General features: G+C 41.3%; 1 protein-coding gene across 1 annotated transcript in view; it reads left to right on the forward strand.

Annotated features, from left to right (window-relative positions):
- PID1 (phosphotyrosine interaction domain containing 1) overlaps positions 1-21,289 on the forward strand; it is an 81,662-nt gene that overhangs the window by 41,191 nt on the left and 19,182 nt on the right. Inside the window, exon 2 of the mRNA XM_073674413.1 lies at positions 1,541-1,687. Within this exon, the coding sequence (XP_073530514.1) occupies positions 1,541-1,687 (147 nt within the window). The remainder of the gene's footprint in view (positions 1-1,540; positions 1,688-21,289) is intronic.

Here is a 21,289-nt window from a genome sequence, read left to right on the forward strand (position 1 = left end):
GTATTTAAAGGTAGAATATTTTGCCTAGTATTGCTGTTTTTTCTTTTCTTTTTTTTTTCTTTCTGTGACTGATGTTGCTGGAAAGTTTTGTGGGACGTATTTCAGTCTGGAGAAATGACTTGGTAATATAAGTTTATTTAAAATGTTTATTAGCAGATAGCTGTGCAAACACTAAAATTGGCCAGAAATGGGGGAATGGGTGCTTCCTATTTCTTAAAGCTGTAGTGGAAAGGGGCTGAATGATTTTGTTTGTTTCCTAAATGTGAAATTTAGCAACTTTCTATATGGTCTTCATTAAAAATGTATTCGCTTATTGCTGTAGTGTCTGTGTAACTCCTGTGCATAGCTGTCTGTGCTGTAGCCTGTGACATAAATCTGGCAACTTTTGTTTTGGCTATGAAAATTTTCTCTAATCTTTCCCTCCCTTCTCTCAAATTTAGGTAGTTTTGAGACTGCTGTTGTAATACTCGGACCAGTCACGTGTGCAACTTCATGCTTTCGTATGGATTGTGGTCTGATGCAGGAGAATCCTGTTCTAACATGCACGATTCTGCTCCATAAAACTAGACTAGTATATGCTGCTCCACCAGAGACTGCAACTTTTTTTTTGTTGCCTTTTGTTTCTGTCTTGGGTTTTGTCTGTTTAATGGCCAATGTGAACATGCTCCTATTTTGTTTGCATGCATACCAACTTATACTTCAGTTCATTATCTTTCAGGTAACTTTTTGTTGTTGTAGCTTCTGCTAATTCTTGGAGGTGGCAAAAAATGAACTATCTGTTTACTCAGAATGCCCTAATAGGGTTTTCCGACAATGGATTTCCACAGCAGACCCAACCTTTACCCCTCAGTATAAGAACACAGAATAATATTTCCTTATTCTGCCTTCAAACCAGAAGCTTTTAATGGTAGAGATGAAACAGAAAGCCGTTGTTAGAGTAATGGATTGCACCTTGGATATACCATTGCATGCTACCTTCTGTATTAGGAACAGATGACGGGTTTACTATACCGTGCCTACATTAGCGGGGTAAGGTACATGCTGTTATAAGCAATTTATACATCTGTTGTGTAAAATACTAGGAGCTAGGACATTATAAAATAGCGCTCTCTAGGTCTTCAGAGGTAAATTGCTCAATCCTAAAGTTGAGTCACATTCCTAGATGATTAGTAAAAAAAAAACACAAAAAAAATGAATTTTTCCTCACTGTTGGCTCAGGAATAAATAGTTACATTGTGATAGTTTGTCTTAGCCGTCTACGGTAAATCTGTAGTTTGGCATTACCGGAATTGCTTTTGTGCAGTATACCAAATGTCATTCCTACTGCTCCCTATGAATAGATCCCTTTGCTTGCATAAGAAATGCCACATGTTGCTGTTTATTTGCTCAGTGCATTGATTATCACATCATGGTAAGTGCGTAATAAGACCTTTTGAAGGGGTCTATTGTTTACTTAAGACGATTTTTCAGGACTTCCTTTTCTCGGTTGTTTTGCCCCTAATCTGTGCCTTGTGTTAAATACTTCTCATTCTCTTCATAGCACTTCCAGACCATGATAAAGTCAAAGCTGAACGTGTTAACCCTTCGTAAAGAGCCTCTCCCAGCAGTAATCTTCCACGAGCCAGAAGCGATTGAACTTTGTACCACGACCCCACTCATGAAGCCCCGGCCACAAGCGGGATGCAAGGTATCAGACTATTAACGCGCAAAAGTTTTTGCCCATTACCGACTGTTGTTGTGGTGTCTTCAGGTTCTTTCTCGTTTCTGATGGGATTTTCCATCTGCAGGAATGGATTCTAGTCTCATTTGATTCTCTGTTTTCAATGCCTTTTATTTATAAAGAAAACTGCCACCACCCAATGCCAAGTAGGTGACATAAAGCAAATTCATATGTTGCATTAGGAAACAAGTTAAAAGCTTCTCTTTTGTGAAACTTTATACAAAAAGTATAAATTAGGCAGTTTCCGATTCCTAGTGGTCTTTACTATTGTGGATATCCGATCTACCGTCCTCTAGGTATAGAGTTCAGGTACATAACACATGTATTTTAACCATTATTGATATAAATGATCACTCAGGTAATTACTAGAAAATGAAAGAGTAAACCATGAAAGGGATTATACATGATTATAACAACATGGCTGCTTACTTCCAGAAATGGCACTATACCGGCCCATGGGTGGTCACTGGTATCGCTGCACTGCTAACCTACCATGCGCAACCCGCAAGCAGGTGGGGCATTGTTAATGGAGAAACCTCATAGTCTTTCTTTTGAAACACTATTGAGAATAATCTTATCTGTTTAAAGTGGATATGTCACCTGATTTCACAATACAATCGGCATACATTGCTAAATATGTCCTGGACCTGACAAGGATGGTGTACTTACTTTAAGCAATACATGTCTGAATGGCTATGTAATCTTGTATGCTGCAGGTGTCAGTCAACCTGGGTGGACGGAGACTGAATACGTTGGACTCACAAGCGCTGTCCTTTTTTATTTTTTTGGACTCCTAAAATGCTCATCTTAATATCAGGATTATACCACCATTCTGTTATAAATATTCAAAGTAAGTACACCTTATCAGGTGTAAAAGATCTATTTATGTTTTGTGAAATCTTGTGACAGATCTGCTTTAAAGGGACTCTGACAGCACAGAATGACTGTTCAAACCAAGCAACGGCGCTCTGTGCATCATAGTAACATGCATGTACTGTATACATAGTAACGTAGGTTGAATAAAGACCTAGGTCCATCACTTGGGGCCAGTTATTTAGCTACACCTTCCCACCTGCTTATTTTCCCTCTATCTCTTTGGCTTCATAGAGCAAGAGAAGGGTGGAGATAAATGGAGAATAAGCAGGTGGAAAGTGTTTTTCTTGTACAGGCTGATTGTCCACATTGATGGAAGCAGTAAACCAATGTATTTCCCTTGTTTTGTGGGTGTATTTTTAGAGCCGCAGTCCTCAATGACCTGGTTGTCCTGACCACCTCTGCGACTTTGCACGTATTTCTCTAATCCGGTCTAGTCCTGCTTATATTAACAAGGCGATGTCTCTGTGGAGCACAGAAAGCCTAGGCCAGGAGCAGATTTTCTAAAATAAAAAAAAAAAAAAGAAAAATCCACATGCACAAATTCACTAAGAAGTGTTTGATCACTTGGTGTATGCGAGTAATGGGAGTGGTGGAACCACTGTGCCGTGATCCAAGGAGATCCTGGAGGGAAGTGACTAGATGCCTCACCAAGACTGACCTTGGATGCACACCAACTGACCCCCAAGGGACAGGCACTGCACGAATCCAGGAGCGACAGGTGCTGGCGGACACAGATGGTAGACAGGCAGATACTGGCTGATGCAGGCAGTTGCGGCTGGTATACCGGTGGGCACAGGCAAGTGCTGGCAGACACGAATGGTAGACAGGCTGGTATTGGCTGATGCAGGTGCGGCTGGTATACAGGTGGGCACAGGCAGGTGCAGGCAGGTACGGCTGGAAGGCACAAGCAAGGACCGGCAGGAACAAGACCAGAACAAGCAGGTACTAATGAACTAGGGAACTGACAACTAGCAAGTGTGTAGGGAGCAGACAAACAACATTGCTCGGGCACCTCCCAACAGGTGGAGGTGCCTTAAATAAGGGTCTCCCAGCCATTGGCTGTGTACACTTTAGGATGGCATGCGCTGTCCCTTTTAAGATGTGAGGAGCGCACACAAGCCCTAAGCACAGTGCCCAGGGATTTGCAAGCCGTGCGGAGACCCCGGGCAGCAGGAGGAGGAGGAGCGGGACTGAGGCTGCGGCGGTGAGTAAGTCGGCATTTTTGCCGAGGAGGGAGGGACTGTGCAGAGACGCCGGTGCTACACTGCGCACACTGCTCGGATGAAAAAAATCTGCCTATTACAGTACCAATGTTTAAATGAGATTTTACAAAATTCCATCCACATTTTACAAAGGAATTCTCTGATTGTTGCGTATTTGAAAATTGTGCTGCAGATGTCGCTGCTGATTTCCCCAAAAAAACGTTATATGTACAGGAAAAATCCACACAAAGGCGTTGAACTGATGTTCTGAAAGTGTCTACCTAAATTGACAGATGCAGGTAATGGTGGAACGTCCACCAGCAGAACATTGAGCAATAAAATAATATTCTTTCATGGTCTAATTAGTTGTCTGTTCTGGAAAGTTTACTAGCGGTGAAAATACAGTGATTGGGAATCTCTGATGTGCAAGGTAAAGAAATAAAGGAAAATCTGGAATGCTGCTCGTCTATGGAAAAACAATTGCTGCTTTTCTACTGGCAGATCTACAACCGCAGTTCTAAAAGTCGCATTCTTTCTCTACATGGAGTAATTGATTCTTTCCTACCAGTAGGTGCCATGTCACGGCTTTGATTCATGAGTCCTTGTGATCTTGTAACATTAAGTCTTGACCTTTCCTGATCTCTTCTGCTAACAGTTGCATTATGTCTTGTAGATCTTGAAGATTTTTGTTTTATTTGACATATTTTAATTTCACAAAGTTTCCACTAGAAATGGATAGATTAGTGCTATCTATCTACTTAGTTTATCCAAATCCCTCAGTGATCACTCTGCCCTGGTTAGTTGTTCATCACCATTTCCGGTATTGCTGTCCAACATCACAGAAATCACATATTACCAGAGTTAACGAGGATGTTATCCGCTTAGGCCAGGGGTCCTCAAACTACGGCCCGCGGGCCACATGCGGCCCGCAGAGGATTTTTATCCGGCCCGCCGGGCTGTGGGCGGAGGAGAGCGGTGTCAGCGCCCGCCCTTCCCCCCGCTTTCTCAGGGCCCCGGCAGTTGGATACTTACCCCTCCCCGTGCCTCCGCAGATCCGCTGTCTTCCTGCTGTGCGCTCCCTGTGACGTCTCAGGTCAGAGGGTGCGGTAACGTCTTTCCACCGCGCCCTCCCCTGAGCCGTCACGGACAGCGCAGAGCGGGACGACTCCGGCGACGCTGGAGTCTGGACCCAAGCAGCGGCAGCAGGTGAGAAGTGAGGTGAGTATTATTATTATTATTATTATTATTATTATTATTATTATTATTATTATTATTTATTTATTTTTTTATGTATGGAGGCATGGGGCATAATATGGAGGGGTGACATCCTGCATGGGGCATTATATGGGGGAGTGACATGCTGCATGGGGCATTATAAAGAGAGGGGGGTGATATCCTGCATGGGGCATTATATGGGGGGGGTGACATCCTGAATGGGGCATTATATGGGGGGGTGACATCCTGAATGGGGCATTATATGGGGGGGGTCACATGCTGCATGTGGCATTATATGGGGGGGTGACATGCTGCATGTGGCATTATATGGGGGGTCACATCCTGCATGGGGCATTATATGGGGGGTCACATCCTGCATGGGGCATTATATGGGGGAGTGACATGCTGCATGGGGCATTATAACGAAAGGGGAGTGATATCCTGCGTGGGGCATTATATGGGGGGGTGACATGCTGCATGGGGCATTATATGGGGGGGGTGACATGCTGCATGGGGCATTATATGGGGGGTGTGACATCCTGCATGGGGCATTATATGGGGGGGTGACATCCTGCATGGGGCATTATAAAGACAGGGGAGTGATATCTTGCATGGGGCATTATATGGTGGGAGAAAGGGACATCCTGCATGGGGCATTATATGGGGAGGGACATCCTGCATGGGGCATTATATGGGGGGTGACATCCTGCATGGGGCATTATATGGGGGGTGACATCCTGCATGGGGCATTATAAGGGGGGGAACAGCCTGCATGGGGCATTATAAGGGGGGGAACAGCCTGCATAGGGCATTATAAGGGGGAAACAGCCTGCCCATTGAGGACCTATGCTGCCTATTGGGGACATTTACCTGCCTATTGGGGATATTTACCTGCCTATTGGGGACCTATGCTGCCTATTGAAATACCGGTTGATTTATCTTTACTTGTTATTCATTTTAAATATTGTATTTGTTCCTGTATTGTTTTTTTACTTCAAAATAAGATATGTGCAGTGTGCATAGGAATTTGTTCATAGTTTTTTTTTAAAAAAAATTATATTCCGGCCCTTCAATGGTCTGAGGGACCGTGAACTGGCCCCCTGTTTAAAAAGTTTGAGGACCCCTGGCTTAGGCAGTGTTCACATGTCCCGTAATGATCCATTAGAACGCACCCAGCAGCAATCCATTGGTAAAAAAAGATGTGCAGACACAACTTCAGTCAGTTTTTAAATAACTGATCTCTGCTGGATCTGTTTTTCTTTCATAGGTTACCATTGTTCTCGACAGCACAGGTCCTGTTTGCACCAGATGATGCGCTGCCGAGAATGAAGATTTGGAATCTAATAACCTAATGAGTTAACTTTTATCAAATTCAAGTGGGTGGTATCAGATAGTGCACACCCTCAGTGAAAACTTTCTGTATGAGTTGCCCAATTATAAGCAGGCAGCAACACACTGTAGAAAGATGGCCCCAACTATAGCTTTAGGTTACTCAATGTGTGAGATGTAAGGATACAGCTCTGATCTCCTGGTCTAACCTCCTGCATGATTAGTAAGTCCTGCTGAATTTGGTCACATTACAAATTCTTCTATCAGCTCTCCTCCTCTCATAGCACTGTCCGCTCTGCTGTACTGCCCCTCCCCCAACACTATCTGTCTGTAAATGACTCACACTTATGCCTGTTGTGCTGATAGTAACATATACTCACTCAAAATACTTTGATTGCCAATACTTCTTTTTTGCCTTGAGGAAAATATTTTATTTAGCTCTGCAGCCACTATTAACATTGTGTGTCCAGTTCGACTTATACAGGCCTGATAAGAATGCTGTATTTACTTAGAAAACCCATGTCACAATGGTTGTATAATCTTTTATGAAAGCTTAACTCCATCTCCGCCCACACAGCCTGATGTTTCTCCTCTCTGATTCTGCAGATTCTCTCCCCATCTTACTTGATTGTCCGCTCCTCAGTGTTCCTACCTTCTGCCACTGCTGAATCTCTCCCTACCTAGTCTGATTAGGAGCTCCTCAGGGTCCTTCCTGCTGCTGAGCTCCCACACTGCTCAGTGCAAGATGCACCTGTCAGTCAGGCTGGGTGGGTGGGCAGAGACTGAATACACTTGGACTCATGAAGCTGAAGTCCTAAAATAATAAGTATAATATTAGGACTTTACAGCCTTCTGACATTGATTGTCAAAGCAAACACACCGGTCTCATCTGGTCTAAAAGATTTATTTAATAATATACGCAGTTTGTTATGAAATCTGATGACAGATAAGCTTTAAGAAGTAGACCTTCTCTGCAACCTACTAATGCCCAGATATGGCATATGGTTAGGGTGCCTTAAAGGGGTTGTCAACTACTGGGCAAACCCAGCCAAATCAGTTCAGAACCCCCAATTAAAATAAAACCAGTGGATACTCACCTCCTGCAGTGGTGTAGTTTCAATTATATCCAATGAGTAACATGACATTATTGTGTTGTGAAAGAAAAAAAAAATGGTAATCCGCTCACCTTCCAGGGAGGACAATTCCTTGTGAAAACCACTTGTATTCACATAGGAAACCTGGTAGACCTTGTTTGGTCAGGGTGTGGAGCATGGAGAGTATACAGACATTACAGCACGGGATCACAGCTGATTCTTTTTGTGAGGGAAAATATTTCTCTACCTGTTTTTAAGCAATGTGTTCCCTCAGAGAAAGAATAATCTGTGACCCCCTGCTGTAATGTCTGTATACTCTTTTGCGTCCTCCCCTGCCCAGGAGATGTGGTATGATCAGACCATGTTCTTGCACGGTCAGACACAGCCATTACACAGTACACAGCAGGGGCACATTTATAAGATTATCTCAGCACAGGAACATTTTATTGAAACACATCCAATTGTGGAAATTATTATTATTCCAAGATCTATTGATTAATATGTTGATTAAAATTAACTTTGTTGAAAAAACCCCTTTAACTCCTTTTCCTCCCACAGTTGATACCAAATTCTGGATAAATATATTTTATACAATTTGATAGAATTACATTTGTCATAGAATTACATTACAGCAGGAATCGATCGATATCAGTAATCTTTAGAAAATAAAGTACAGTGGCCCCAATCTAGATGATCACTGACAGCTGCATTATTCTAGTGAACGATGGGGGTCTCAGTACTTGGACTTCTATTGGAAATTGTGCAAATTTACTTTAAGGCTGAATTTTGTTTTATTTGGCCTCAGATTAGTTTTCCTCCTGATGTTGCAATTCAACAATGTCCCATACCCAAAAACAACAGCAATTTCCTTATTGACATTTTACTAGTGCTGTATCAGTAAGTCATGCCATCTGTGCCACAAGTTATTGTGGGAAACCAGGGTAAACTGCGTCCTACAATAACACCTCTAGTAACTATTGTAAGAGAAGTAAAATCTTCTTTGTATCTGTATAGAAATAATGTATATACTGCAGGAAACAACCCAACATAATACAAGACTTGGCTCACTAATGGCTTATAGCAGTTGACCGCTACATCCTCAGTTGTGTTAGGGACAATACTTTGTGGCACTTACTAATATATAAGTATTATAGTTTCTGTTGCTATGCTTCATGTTGCCATGGTGCATGACCTGCGAAACTGTCTTCCACAACCTCACCTACAGTACAGACCAAAAGTTTGGACACACCTCATTTAAAGATTTTTCTGTATTTTCATGACTATGAAAATTGTACATTCACACTGAAGGCATCAAAACTATGAATTAACACATGTGGAATTATATATTTAACAAAAAAGTGTGAAACTACTGAAAATATGTCTTATATTCTAGGTTCTTCAAAGTAGCCACCTTTTGCTTTGACTGCTTTGCACACTCTTGGCATTCTCTTGATGAGCTTCAAGAGGTAGTCACCGGAAATGGTCTTCCAACAATCTTGAAGGAGTTCCCAGAGATGCTTAGCACTTGTTGGCCCTTTTGCCTTCACTTTGCGGTCCAGCTCACCCCAAACCATCTCGATTGGGTTCAGGTCTGGTGACTGTGGAGGCCAGGTCATCTGGCGTAGCACCCCATCACTCTCCTTCTTGGTCAAATAGCCCTTACACAGCCTGGAGGTGTGTTTGGGGTCATTGTCCTGTTGAAAAATAAATGATGGTCCAACTAAACGCAAACCAGATGGAATAGCATGCCGCTGCAAGATGCTGTGGTAGCCATGCTGGTTCAGTTTGCCTTCAATTTTGAATAAATCCCCAACAGTGTCACCAGCAAAGCACCCCCACACCATCACACCTCCTCCTCCATGCTTCACGGTGGGAACCAGGCATGTAGAGTCCATCCGTTCACCTTTTCTGCGTCGCACAAAGACACGGTGGTTGGAACCAAAGATCTCAAATTTGGACTCATCAGACCAGAGCACAGATTTCCACTGGTCTAATGTCCATTCCTTGTGTTCTTTAGCGCAAACAAGTCTCTTCTGCTTGTTGCCTCTCCTTAGCAGTAGTTTCCTAGCAGCTATTTTACCATGAAGGCCTGCTGCACAAAGTCTCCTCTTAACAGTTGTTGAAGAGATGTGTCTGCTGCTAGAACTCTGTGTGGCATTGGCCTGGTCTCTAATCTGAGCTGCTGTTAACCTGCGATTTCTGAGGCTGGTGACGCGGATAAACTTATCCTCAGAAGCAGAGGTGACTCTTGGTCTTCCTTTCCTGGGGCGGTCCTCATGTGAGCCAGTTTCTTTGTAGTTCTTGATGGTTTTTGCAACTGCACTTCAGGACACTTTCAAAGTTTTCCCAATTTTTCGGACTGACTGACCTTCATTTCTTAAAGTAATGATGGCCACCCGTTTTTCTTTACTTAGCTGCTTTCTTCTTGCCATAATACAAATTCTAACAGTCTATTCAGTAGGGCTATCAGCTGTGTATCCACCAGACTTCTGCACAACACAACTGATGGTCCCAACCCCATTTATAAGGCAAGAAATCCCACTTATTAAACCTGACAGGGCACACCTTTGAAGTGAAAACCATTTCCGGTGACTACCTCTTGAAGCTCATCAAGAGAATGCCAAGAGTGTGCAAAGCAGTCATCAAAGCAAAAGGTGGCTACTTTGAAGAACCTAGAATATAAGACATATTTTCAGTTGTTTCACACTTTTTTGTTAAGTATATAATTCCACATGTGTTAATTCATAGTTTTGATGCCTTCAGTGTGAATGTACAATTTTCATAGTCATGAAAATACAGAAAAATCTTTAAATGAGAAGGTGTGTCCAAACTTTTGGTCTGTACTGTATGTAGCAGAAATTTTCTGTTCATCACCCAGTTTTTTATTCACTTTATATAGTGCCGTCATATTCCACAGCGCTTTACAGATGTCATCATCCCTGTCCCCATTGGGAATCATTGTCTAGATTTCTTTTCAGTATGTCTTTGGATTTTGGGAGGAAACCCTCACAGACATGGGGAGAAGATGCAAACTCTTTGCAGATATTGTCCTAGTTGGGATTTGAACCCAGGAGCCCCCGCTGCAAAGCAACAGTGCTAACCACTGAGCCACCACACTGCCCATTTTAAAGCCTTTTACAGAGATGTTCTTGTTTCAGATATTGACTGTTTTTCAATATACATATGAAAGTAATGATCATTATCACCCAATCGTAGAGATGAATGGATCAGGCAAAACTTAATTCACCTGTCCGCGTGGATTTTCCTTGGAAATCCGATTCATGAAGAAGTCATTCTCCTCAAATTTGATGTCCGTTGTTATGTTGTGGGGTCTCTCCAGACCCCAGAGCATAATAAATATAATATGAAAAAATTCTAATACTCTCCGCTCCTCCCCATCACCAGTCCGTTCCTTGTCTCCTCTTCTGATCCCCATCACTCTCTCTGAAATCCCCGTAAATGTGTGAAATGTCATGACGTTACGACATGTGCTGTGACCATGCACAGAACAGTCCTGGCTCAGTGTGCGTGCCGTAGGATCTAGAAGATGTGTCAAGGACCTGATGGGTGATGGTGAGGCGTGGAGGGACCTGAGAGGTGAGCGGTAAAATAAGTATGAGGTTTTTTATTTGATAGCTTTTCGATGTCCCTCTATTGTTGAGAAAAATGGTGGACAATTGTTGCCATCTTGTTGTTGGGCTGATTCAGCAAAACTTTCAGAAGTTGCTTACAAATTTTGTGACTTACTGCGTTTTCATGACCGTTTTTTAGGCAGCTCCGCCAAAATGTAGCCAGGTGGGAAGGATGTAGCTATGCCTTCTCATCAGATTCATCAATAGTGGTGGCATTCCTTATGCCAGATATGTTATTCCAGTCCATGATGGCAGTAATGTTTTTGGTGAGGCGCACGCCACTGATGACATGCGCCAAATTTGTTAAGTGGTGTGCGCCTCTAAATTAATTTGGCGTGTCTTCTTCCTGCACTCCCCTAATTAAGACTGACCTATGAAACACCAGTCTTAATGAATTGGAGCCATAGTGTCTTTTTTGTTTTTTTCTACACAAACAACTGGATGTGTTTCTGACACAGGATTGATGCTTCATCTGCAGACACGGCCGTTGTGGTCATGGAGGAAAGGCTGATTTTACGTTCCAGAGGTAAACAAACCTCTGTAACATAAAGAGTTAGGATTTCACACTCAGCAGTTAGGATTTCCTAGAAAACCTTTGTTTATGCGATTTTGGTTTTTATTTTTTGCAGAGTGTGGTCTGCAAAAATGTTGTTTTCGACGTACATCAGCATTCAGCATGTCTGCTTATTACACAACACTTGGAAAGCCAGCAGGATCAGCATATTTGTGTGTATTGTGCAAAATGATCTTTTATTGACATAACCAGAAACCTAAAGAGGAAGCAAAAGAAATGTCTTACCATAAACTCTTCCCTCCTCATGCCCTATTGCACCATGCTGCCGTCACAGGCCTTCATCGCTCTTAAAGGCAATCTGTCAGTAGGATCCACCCTCCTAAGCTGTCTATATGGATATGTAGGTAATAGGAAGCCAAATAAAATGATACCTTGATATCCGTGATCTGATGTCTTATTCCTGAGAAATCCATGTTTTTCTGATATATAAATGAGCTGTTCCAGGTATGGACCGGACATAGATCTGCATCAGAATCTGCCTCCAGAGATTATTAAAAATAAATGGGGGAGTTACCAGTGTGAGACAAGTGACTAACACAGGAGAACTGAACTTTATCTCAGAACAAACACGTTAGCAGCTGCAGCTCTCACAGCTCTGCTGTAATACAACACTGCAGTATTCCAACACTGGCTGCCTGTGGGATAGAAGCTGAAGCACTGAGAGGAACCTGCAGATGTGTCAGTAAGACCACGTTCAGCATTTGTAAGCCAAAACCAGCAGTGCGTGAATAATGCAGAATTGATAATCTGTTTCTATTATACTTTTCTTCTGATTGTTCCACTCCTTGTTTTGGCTTACAAATACTGATGTAGAATACTGACCAAATACTGAACTTGTGAATGTGGCCTAATCACACACAACTCTGCAGTGAGATCAGGAGAACGGCCATTACATGTCTCACACTGCCTAAGTTGCCATTAACATCACTTGAAAATGTGCTTTACAGTCATTACATGACCATAGGCGGCAATAGACAGACTCTGCCTCAGAGAGCATAGGGGAGTTGTCTAGCAATGCTCAGCAAAGGTCCTTGTGCAAGTAGGGAGAAGAGGTGCGCTGTGATCATTATTGGTGATTGGTGGATCCTGTGGTATCTACTATCTATAGAGGTTTTATCTTCCATTGTAATCCTGCCCTGTTGTGATAATGAGATGACTATTGAAAAGTGATCTCTACAGTACAGGAAATGTCAGTCAAAAAATTGCAATATTTCAGGGTCGTCTTTTTTTTACTTATTAAAAATCTCTAAAAATAACATTTTCAAAAACCTGATATAACCCCTTCCAGCTTATAGATTTATATATTTCATGATGGGGAGTTAGATCTTGTATTAGGATGTTTATAGACATCCCAAGGATGCCGGGGTATATCCTGTGCGTAAGCTGTAAATGTTCGAGATAGGAATAACTTCTAAATAGTGACCTACGAGGTGTTCCCTCTGTCAGTCCATCTTCCCACCTTGGCTGATATTTGCAGAAGGCTGCCGATATGTTATGGCTGGCCATGGACCAAAGCTTATTCGATCCTATTGGAGATGGTAATAACACTGACAGACTGAGATAATGCCCTGCACTACATAAGTAGTGCGGTGTATGGTCTATGCCAGGGGTGGGGAACCTCAGGCCGTTTACGGCCCTCGATGACCTTTTATCCGGCCCTCAGGCAGATCTCCTGGGACCACAGTGCTTGGGCCGGCAGTTGTATTTTGACGGCCGTCGGCCCATTAATTTCTTCTTGCCCTGTGAGTACAGACACGTGCTGTTCACTACTGAACGCTGAGGCGCGTGCAATGAAAGATTATGTCCTGACACCAGTGCTAGCGTCAGGACGTACTTTGTGAGCAGAATTAGCGTTCAATTTGTATGGCCCCTGAAAGATATTATAAATATCCAAATGGCCCTTGGCAGAAAAAAGATCAGGGGTGGGGCACCTATGTGATCAAAGGATCGCATGTTCAGGTCCCTTTTGTGGGGCTAGCAAGCATTGTAAAAAAAAAAAATTCCTCTTACTTTATTGAGGAATGTGTTTGTCTTTTCTTTTTTTTTTTTACACAGATTAAATCAAACACCCAAAAAATGACACATATTAGATATGTGGTCATCCATAATGACCTGTACTATAAAGCTATGTCAGTATCTATCCCGCATGGTGAACACTGCAAATTAAAAAAACAACAACAAACTATTAAAAAGCATGCCAGAACTGCTGTTTTTTTTTTTTGTTCAACCTACATCAAAAATATTTTAATAAAAAGTGATCACAACATTGTATGAATCTTAAAATGGCACCAACTAAAAGAAACCCTCACATAGCTCTGTAAGCAGAAAATGAAAAAGTTATAGCTCACAGAATATGGGAAAAAAATTTTTTAAAGTGATGGGGGTTTTTTTGTGCAAAAGTAGTAAAGCATAAAAAAGATATAACTTGTATGTTTCTATAATTGTATCGACCCATACTATAAAACTAGAATATATATTTTTTTTATCCCATACGGTAAACCTCATAAAATTTACAATTTTTTTTTGTTTTTTTACATCCCGCTTACCAAAAAAATAAAATAAAGTAAAAAGCAATCAGAGTCTAATGTTCCCCAGGTTGTCCAGAAAAAAAGAAAACAAGCCCACACCACTCTGTCTATAGGGAAACGGAATACTTCAACCAAAAGAAAAAAATAAATAATTTTGTTTTAAAATAGTTTCTTTGTGCAATAGTAGTAAGACTTAAAAAGCTAAATTCAATATTGGTATCTTCATTAGCCTATTGACCCATAAAATAAAGTCAGTGTACCAATTATACCGAATAGTGAGAGGTGTTTAAAATAAAAAAATAAATGCTTTTTTTGCTTTTGTTCATTAAATCTCCCTATAAGTGTGATTAAAGTAAAGTGATAACACTCATGTGTACACCAAAATGACAATGAAACTACTTAGCATAAATAAGCCCTCACAAATCTACGTTGGCAGAAAAATATTAGACTTATGGCTTTTTAGAATATGTAGACACAAGAATGATTTTTTTTTTTCCCTCCCAAACGTTGTATATATTGTAGAAAGGTAGTAAAACACCGCTCCTATTGGACAAACAATCAGCAGATTCGGTTTTCAGTACCATATCTATGCTGATGACACCCAATTATACACCTCAGCTCCGGACATCACCCCTGCATTATTACAAAATACCAGTGATTGTCTTTCTGCTGTGTCTAACATTATGTCCTCCCTCTGCCTAAAACTGAATCTGTCAAAAACTGAACTACTCGTCTTTCCTCCCGCCACTAACCTACCTGTGCCCAATATTGCCATTTCCGTTTGTGGCTCAACCATTACTCCCCAGCAACAAGCCCGCTGTCTTGGGGTCATTTTTGATTCAGATCTTTCTTTCACTCCTCACATCAAGTCACTCGCTCGTTCATGTCATCTACACCTCAAAAACATCTCAAGAATCAGGACTTTTCTCACCTTTGACTCGGCAAAAACTCTTACTGTCGCTCTTATTCATTCTCGTCTTGACTATTGCAACGCTCTACTAATCGGTCTCCCTCTTACTAAACTCTCCCCTCTCCAATCCGTCCTTAACGCAGCAGCAATGATCATATTCCTCGCCAACCGCTACACCGATGCCTCTTCCCTGTGCCAGTCATTGCATTGGTTGCCCATCCAATATAGAGTTCAATTGAAACTTATCACGCTTACCCACAAAGCGCTCCATGCTTCAGTACCCCCTTACATCTCCTCTCTTGTCTCAGTCTACCACCCTACACATGCCCTCCGTTCTGCCAATGACTTAAAAGTAAAATTCTCCATAATCCGAACTTCCCACTCCCGTCTCCAAGATTTCTCGCGTGCTGCGCCAATTCTTTGGAATGCACTACCCAGGACAGTTCGATTAATTCCCAGTACCCACAGTTTCAAGCGAACCCTAAAAACACATTTCTTTAGACTGGCGTATCGCCTAAACACTATCTGTCATTCCCAGTTTTCCCCCATATTAAAATCTTCTTCAACTTCAGGTTCATACCATCCATGCACATAATAGCCTCTGTCAGGACTGTACACATACTGGCTGACGACCAGTCCATGTATTATTATTTATCCTATTCAGTATATCAAGGCTGCATTATACAATATATGTACATTCTACCTTTTGTGTCTCCCCCCATTTCCTCATAGACTGTAAGCTTGCGAGCAGGGCCCTCACTCCTTTCGATATGAGATATGCTTATTCTGTATTGTCTGTATATGTCCCACCTAAAATTTGTAAAGTGCTGCAGAATATGTTGGCGCTATAAAAATAAAAACTTATTATTATTATTATTATTATTATTATTATTATACGTAGTAGTTATACTAAACCACAGAATAAAGGTAAGACTATTTGTGCTGCATATTAATAGCGTAAAAATTTTAAACCTAATAAAAATAGTAAAATTGCTTTTATTTTATTTTCTATTTCTCCCCACAAAGAGTTGATAGAAGTTAGGTGTTATGTATAGCTCAAAATGGTGCCACTGATAATTGCAATGCCTCTCAATAAACCAAGCCCTCACACAGCTATGGAACGTGACAATGTTGAAGGGAACCTGATGCTGGCTGAGCCGCATGGGAGACTAGTAAGGCAGGCGGGTCCCCAGTGGCTTGTCCCTGCCTGCTGCCAGTGACTGAAAAGTCTCTTCCTACCAGTGCATGCTAGGAGAGACCGGTTAGTCATTGGCAGGGGGGGGGGGGGGGGGGTCCGCTGGGGTCCCGCCTGCCTTTCTAGTCTCTCCTGCGGCTCAGCCCCAGTGGCTTTTAAATTTATGTTTTTCTCTGAAAGGCTGCTACCTTTTAGAGTTACCTTGGGGTCAGACGGTCTTAGATTCTGTCATCCGAGAGAATCTGATTATACAAATGACACTCTGATCAGGGTTTAATCCGAGTGTCAGCATAGTGTGATCTGATTCTCGGATGAGAGAATCTGAGCACACTGTGAGGAGAAGAAAATTTCTCTATCTACTCTACTCTATTATGTCAGTGCACAGAAATTGGATTGCACCCTAGTGCAGTCTGATGATTTCCATGCACTCATTGACTTGTATGGCCGAGTGCGATACGAATCTCGGATCAAACTCCGACATGCTGCGAACTGGTCTGATGAAAAAATTGGACATGTACGCGAGAGAGACCTGGAGCAGTTTGCAAAAGAAGAGTGGTCCAAAATTCCAGTTGAGAGGTGTAATTAGCTTGTTGATGGTTATATAAAGTGATTGATTGCAGTTATTTATTCCAAAGGGTGCAACCAAATATTAAGTTGAGGAGGGTGCCAACAATTTTTTGTCTGGCCCATTTTTGGGGTTTTGTGTGAGATGATGTTCAATTTGCTGTTTTTTTGTGTTTTTTCCAATACACACAAAGGAAGTAAACATGTGTAATTTTCTGGGAGACATACTTAATTTTCTGGAACAATTTCAAGGGTTGCAACACTTTCGGCCATGACTGTATGTAGCTGAAATCATACAGCCAGTGTCTGATACATGCTGCCAGATCCACGTCCCAGTTGTCAGGTTCCCTTTAAAAATGAAACAAAATGTTTGCACATGCTGTGAGGTTTCACATAGATGGACTGCAGACTTTTATCAAAATACCAGACTATCCTAGTAAAGGAAATGCGCTGTCCAGCTTAATAAATGTTTTTGGTCTTAATTGATTGATGCTGCCGATGGAGGATTTTCCCCTCTGCCCAGTACCCTCACTAGCTTTGCGCCTATTGTGAGCACAAGTACACAAGGTGACCCTGTATATTTTGAAATACCATTAGCAAACTGCTAATTCTGAATGGGTGGCGCCTATTTTATACCTCTGATGTAGGATCTAAATGTGATGTGAACAGAGTGTTACTTCCTTGCTTACTTAAGAGGACATCCATTGCGTGTACAACCTCCTCATTTGGTATTCAATGCTTGATCTTTGCAGCTTGGTGCTCAGACCTTTTTGATTCTGACCTCCATATCTGTGTACTGATATTTCTAAGGGGATTATAGGCCAAAGTTCCTAAATCTCTTTTTTTACTATCTGGCTTTTTACGCCAATGTTGATTGACAGAACGTAATTGTCTGACCTTCTGAAGTGGTAAACATGGAAAATTTCACGTGTGACAATGGAGGAGTTTACATACTTAGCTATCTGTAATGAGTCTTGCGTCACATCACTATTCTAAACACTGAAGATTTATAGTTCAGCACTTGTTTATATGGATATATTTTAGTTCTTTATCTTTCTCTGTTACTTTTATGGTTTTGGTCTGAATAGGAGGAATGATGAAAACGTTAACTACAGGTTAACCATTACTGAAGGATTACTACTTCTCACGGAAGGACCACATGGCGGCACTCTCACCGTTTATGGAAGCATTCAGACTCTGTGTACCGACCTACTGACTCATGTGACTCGTTTCTGAGGTTCTACAATGCCAGAAGTGGGAATGGACAAAACCGTCCCTCATGAGAACTATAGAAATGTTGTTTTATCTGGAGTTCAAGGCTCCTTCTAGTACAGGAGGCATCTCTTCAGAACCTGTTTATTTTCTTGCAGTCGGCACTTCTTTTAGTGTCATGTCCCATGATAAAAAAGACAATTCTGTAGCACCTTTTTCTAAGGCTCTGTTCACATGTCCAGTTAAACATTTACATTCGTCCCTTTTTAGAAACAAACGGAATAAGTGATCTGTTGTATCAGCTTTGTAGATGGAAGCAGAGGGGTCCCATTGATTTATTATGAGGTCCGTTTGGTATCCGTTTTTTAGAACTGAAAACTAAAAAAAGTTTTGCATCTGACTACTGGAACCTGTGATTAGCTGCAGTAGTCACATGGGAATAGACGATAAAGCTGGAGGCCGGGTTATACAGAGACCGTCTAGGGACCAAACAAGGGAGCCACAGATGCACCAAAAAAGTTAAGTATAGTGTTTTTGTATTTTCTTTCATATAAAACTTAGAAAAACATTTTTTTTTTTTTTTTTTTTTTTTTTTTTTTTTTAAGGAAATGTATATTTTTTGGAGATGCACCGGATTATGTGCAGCAAAATTAAAAGCAAATGGGGTTTGTTGAAGATTTTTATTTTCCTATTAAACTCAATGAGGTAAATCCTCAACATGAATATGGACATGCTGCAGATTTAAAAATTACCACCTCGGGTCAATAGCCGTACATATTTTTATTTTTTCCACAGTGTGGGGATGAATTTTTTTTCAACCCTTTTTATATCCATATAATGTAATTTTTTAGCACTGGAGCAGGGGAGGTCATCTAACGACTTAAGAGCGGAGCCCGCATTGTGTTACATAGCCGAGATTTGCCAGTATCAGCAGCAGCAAATGGAGCAAGTTCTGATTGCTGCTGTTAATCACTGACCGCAGCATTTAAATTGCTTGGCTGTGGTTTTTTTTTTGTTTGTTTGTTTCACCCCACTTGGATTTTTTTTCCCCTTTTTTGATGCATTAGATGGTAAAATGCATAGTGTCATTCAAAAATGCATCTCGTCATGGAAAAACAAGCCCTCCTATGACTCTGAATAGAACAATAAAGTTTTGGCTCTTGGAAGTGCAAAAACAGGATGAAAAAATGAAACTGCAGGAAAAAAATGAAAAAATGTCATCTGCTTCACTTTGCCGCTATTGGAATGTGCTGTGGATTTTTCCAGAGGGGAACAACCATTTTTTGGGAATTAAAATTACTTAGTGAAACAGAGGTGTCAAGAAAGCTGAGCACTCACTGGTGGTGTACCGAGCTCTGCTGTGTATGATCAGGCTCAATCGTAGTGCGATGTTTTCCTGCAATTTTCTACCCAAAAACAGAAGTGAAAAGGAATGAGAGAAGTAGAAGTGAAATATTTTGTAATGCATTTTGTAAGTGGGGTAAATGTCTTCACTGGGCCATGTCCCTTGTTCTTCTGCCTTCTCCTTGGGTGGTCTCCGTGACCATCTGTGAATAACTACAGATTACTTTTACATGACCACTACAACTTCCTTATTTCCTTCCTCCATTTCCCCCTGCTGACTAATCGCACTTCTGCGGTTTGCTGACAATGAACATGTTGTGTTCAGCAGTTATCAAATAACATAAGACAATAAATACATGAAAATAAAAGACTTAGATGTGAAATATTAAAAAAAAAATTTCCGCTGAGGCCTCATTCACTTGTCTGCGTTTAATCACATGCGTGTCATCAGTGTATTGGATCCGTGTGTCCATTTTTATCAGTGTTTTTCACACATGATGTATAAATAAATTACAAAGCTTCTCCAATTCTTTGTAATGTTAAATACGGACAGCATATGAATGCTACACTGATCAGTGTGCTGTGCATGTTTTTCACGGACCCATAGACTTGTATTGGCACTTTTCATCCTTGATACCAGGAAAACACAGACATGTGACATAGATTATAATGAGTACATGTTCTATTGGAGATACAAAATGGATAGAACATGTACATGCAACATGGACACGTGAATAAGGCCTATTTCTGTGTGTATATTTATGTAATGTAGTGTGTTAATATACTCCCCCCACAACCATCTTTTCCTGTATCCAGCACCGTTCTGCTCCTCTTCTCATTGATATCACTGCCCTTCAGACTCTCCGAGTCACTCTGTGCTCTGCATGACCTGGCAATGGCTTTTAAATTGTACAGTTAGATCCAGGAATATTTGGACAGTGACACAAGTTTTGGCATTTTAGCTCTACCAAAACATATTCAAGATAGTTATATAATCAATATGGCCTTAAGGAGCATACCCTCAGATTTGGGGCTCGCTCACATTAGTCAATTTTCTTGTGAGAGAATCAGGCTGATTGTTCTAATGACACTCTTCTCAAACTCTTGTCAGTTTGATCCGAGTTTCATCTGAGTGCTCCGCTTCTCTTGCATGAGAGAATCTTAGCACAGGTCCGTAGAAGATGGAGAATTTAACTTCTCCATCTTCATTGACTCTGTGCGAGTACATCGGACTGCACTCCTATGACATCCGAGTGTAGTCCAATGTTTCACACTTACCCATAGACTTTTATAGATGCTCTTGATCGAATCGGCATGAGCAAATAATTGCAGATCTTTACTGCCCCAGAGTATAACACTGGGCCACATGCCATCAGATAAAACATCAGATAGCATTCGGCCGTGTAATATTGCAGTGTGAATGATCACTTATTTTGAGGGTATTCACATATTAATTGGAGTAAGGGTTTAGGAATTACGGCTGTTCAATATATAGCTGCCTCTTTTTAAAGGCACTAAAGGTAATTGGACAATTATCTCAAAAGCTCTTTCATGGGCTGCATGGGCTATTACTTTGTTAATCCATCATCAATTAATAATCTTAATAATAATCTTTATAGCTGACTCCAGGTGTTGCATTTGGAAGCTGTTGCTGTGAACCCATAACATGCGATCAATGGAAGAGCAACAGGCCATCATTAGGCTGAGAAAAAGAAATCCATCAGCAAGATAGCAGAAATGTTAGGAGTGGCCAAATTAACAGTTTGGTACATTCAGAATGAAAAAAAGCACACTGGTGAGCTTGGGTACTCAAAAAAGCCTTGACGTCCATGGAAGACAACAGTGGTGGATGATTGCAGAATATTTTTTCCATGGTGAAGAAAAACCCCTTCAC

The sequence above is a fragment of the Phyllobates terribilis genome, unplaced genomic scaffold (assembly GCF_046119375.1).
Source record: "Phyllobates terribilis strain yellow unplaced genomic scaffold, ASM4611937v1 Scaffold_3__8_contigs__length_932513732, whole genome shotgun sequence".
NCBI classification, from domain to species: Eukaryota; Metazoa; Chordata; class Amphibia; order Anura; family Dendrobatidae; genus Phyllobates; species Phyllobates terribilis.